Source organism: Arachis ipaensis, chromosome B4 (genome assembly GCF_059453495.1).
Source record: "Arachis ipaensis isolate K30076 ecotype BB chromosome B4, ASM5945349v1, whole genome shotgun sequence".
NCBI classification, from domain to species: domain Eukaryota; kingdom Viridiplantae; phylum Streptophyta; class Magnoliopsida; order Fabales; family Fabaceae; genus Arachis; species Arachis ipaensis.
Window position 1 is genome coordinate 105,390,407 of NC_142439.1, and position 3,106 is coordinate 105,393,512.

The 3,106-nt window shown below is 43.4% G+C and overlaps 1 protein-coding gene across 1 annotated transcript; it reads right to left on the reverse strand.

Moving 5' to 3' along the window:
* Positions 1-812: 812 nt before the first annotated feature.
* Positions 813-2,024, reverse strand: LOC107636726 (uncharacterized). The gene is made up of 4 exons (XM_016340220.2): positions 1,890-2,024; positions 1,678-1,790; positions 1,156-1,539; positions 813-1,023 (listed from the first exon to the last, which is right to left on the reverse strand). Exons 1-4 carry the CDS (start codon positions 2,022-2,024, stop codon positions 813-815), a joined length of 843 nt encoding a protein of 280 aa, XP_016195706.2.
* Positions 2,025-3,106: the final 1,082 nt, after the last annotated feature.

Here is a 3,106-nt window from a genome sequence, read left to right on the forward strand (position 1 = left end):
TTAACTTTTGCTTTAAAGTTTGAAAACTCTCTTCACACTCTGATGTCCAAACAAAAGGCGCTTCTTTTCTTGTCAACTTGGTCATTGGTAGTGCAATCCGGGAGAATCCTTCAATAAATCTCTAGTAATATCTGGCTAACCCCAAGAAACTTCTAACTTCCGTCACTGTCATCGGTCTTTTCCATTCTATCACCGCTTCTACCTTAGAAGGATCCATCGCTATGCCTCCTTTGCTCACCATGTAACCTAGGAACTTTACTTCCTCCTTCCAGAACTCGCACTTCGACAACTTAGCATACAATTTCTGCTCTTTCAGGATTTGCAGCACAATCCTTAAATGCTCCTCATGTTCCTTTGCCGTCTTAGAGTAAACTAAGATGTCGTCTATGAAAACTACCACGAACTTATCTAAAAAGGGATAAAAGACTCTGTTCATATAATCCATGAAGACAACAGGTGCATTCGTTAACCCAAAGGACGTCACTGCAAACTCGTAGTGTCCATAGCGCGTCCTAAACGCAGTCTTAGGGATATCATCCTCTTTCACCCTTATCTGATGGTAACCGGATCTTAAATCTATCTTGGAAAATACTCCAGCTCCTTGCAGTTGATCCATCAAGTCATCTATCCTTAGCAGCGGGTACTTATTCTTCACTGTCACTTTATTCAGCTGGCGGTAATCCACACACAGTCGCATTCCTCTATCCTTCTTCTTTGCCAACAAAACGGGCGCTCCCACAGCGACACACTTGGTCGCATGAACCTTTTGTTCAGAAGCTCCTCTAGCTGAGTCTTTAACTCAGCCAACTCTTTCAGAGCGCCATCCCATACGGTGCAATCGACACTGGTCCGGCTCCCGGCACCAATTCAATCGCAAACTCAATCTTCCTTTGAGGTGGAAACTCTGGAATATCTTCCGAAAATACCTCCGGAAAATCCCTAACTACTGGGATCTGATCTAACCCTTGGGTATCACCCGAAGCATTAGCAATTAACAAGATGTAATCCTGACACTCTTTCCCACTACAGTGCACCATAACAGAGTTCAAGTAATATCCTGCAGTTATCACTGCTCCACTCTCTCCTTCTGGCATAAATCAAATTGTCCGTTCAAAACAATCCAACAAAATCCGATTTTTCGACAACCAATCAAACCCCAAAATCATCTCCAATCCAACCATAGGTAAACAGATCAAATCATGTACAAAATCTCTACCCTCAAGCTTGAAACCTACTTGTCTACAACCTGATCTAGTCATAACTGTCTGATGCGGGGTATGTACATGCAGATCAAAAGGTAACTCTAACACTTTCAAGCCTAATTCCTCAACTTTAGCAATTGAGATAAACGAATGCGAAGCTCCAGTATCATATAATGCAATTAAAGTCTTGTCACCAAATAAACAATTACCTTTCATCAACGGATCTGCCTTGGAAGTATCCTTGGCATTCACAGCAAAGACTCGCCCCTGGTGTTGACTCTGACCCGCATTCGGGTTCTTCCCATGAGTGTAATCCCTCGCGATATGACCAGGCAAGCTACAGTTGAAGCACCCACTCTGACTTCCTCTTTCCTTGCCCCGCTAAAACTGATCATGAATGCTCTTCCTGAAACCTCCCTGATCTTGATACGTATATCCTCCCCTCTTAAAGCTTTGACACCTCGGATGGTAATACTTGCCACGCTCTTTGCTACTGCCTCCTCTATGAGTGTCCTTGGATGCAGCCACTGTTTTTGCATATTCTTCCACCACCCTTGCTTTGTTCACCAAGTCAGAGAAGACACGGATCTCCATAGGAGGCACAGTAGTCATAATGCTATCCTTCAAACCCCTCTGGTACTTAATACACCTCTAGCTCTCGTAAGTCTCCGGGTTACCCTGACATACCCGATAAAACCTACAAAGCTCTTCAAACTTGTTGGTGTACTCTGCCACAGACATGGAACCTTGCTTCAGCTGTATTAGCTCCATCTCCTTTGCTTCCCTTGTAGACTCAGGGAAGTACTTCTTGTAAAAGGCCATTCAGAATACATTCCACGGAACATCAACATTCTGTAGCAGTAGCAAGTGACACTCTGCTTGCCACCAGGGCTGGGACTCTCCCGCAAGCTGATAAGCAGAAAACTCCACATACTGATTGTGTGGAACATGCTGCGCCTATAAAGCACGCTCCATGGTCTGGAACTAGTGGTCCGCTTCAATAGGATTAGTTGATCCTCGGAATATGGGCAGACGAAACTTGAGGAAAGTTGCCAAAGTCATCGGAATGCCTCCCGTGTTATCTCCGTTTCCCTCAACGTTATCATGAGCATTCCCTTTGCTATTCCCATTCCCATTGCTATTTCCATTTCTGTTGCCGTTCCCGACTGGTTGACCTAGCCTCTGCACAGCTTGCAGAGTCGCAGCAGCATTCGCCTCTATAGTGTTGGCCAGATTCGTCATCACCGCCATGAATTCAGCATGATTGTCCGCTGGTTGCTCGTTCCTACCCTCACGTGAACGTGCTCGACCTCGTCCATGAGTGGCCATGTAGGATTTCTGTCTATACCAAACAATCGATATCAAGGTGATCAGTCTCAATATCAAAAGTCTAGTGCTTCAATTTATCCTAAACAGGAACTCACAAACAAGCATACTATGCATATATCAAACAGATAACCTAATAGCATCAAAGAAAAGACACACAGAGTATGCAATGAAGCACAATCAGTCCATCCCTCAGGCTCACGAGGACAAACCGCTCTGATACAACTAAATGTAACACCCTAATTAGCCTAAGCCTTACCTCGCGTCGTAAAGCAAAAGTTAATCAAAGGTTACGACAGTTCTAAGATTATACATATATTATATAGAAGGAATTAATAATATCTAGAAGCTTGATGAAGAATACAGCTCAAAAACATGGATTTCAAAAGCGTAGAATGTACTAACGAAGCCACTGACTTAAAGCATAAGAACAGATATCGAATAACAAAACATCATAGTATAATAGTATAACATCATAAGACACTAGCCACGACTCGCGGAGTTTAAGCCGGCTAGCCATATACAACCATAAATGAAACCAGATAGTATGCAAAGTACATCAAAAGACTCAAAAGAAG

Bases quoted from the DNA above. Each gene is read 5' to 3' on its own strand.
- LOC107636726 (XM_016340220.2), bottom strand. From the start codon at position 2,024: ATGGCCTTTTACAAGAAGTACTTCCCTGAGTCTACAAGGGAAGCAAAG. The intron at 1,791-1,889 runs GTATGTCAGGGT...CCTCCTATGGAG, and splicing joins AGCTTTGTAGGTTTTATCGG to ATCCGTGTCTTCTCTGACTT. The intron at 1,024-1,155 runs GTTTGATTGGTT...GGTGCACTGTAG, and splicing joins GGATTGGAGATGATTTTGGG to TGGGAAAGAGTGTCAGGATT.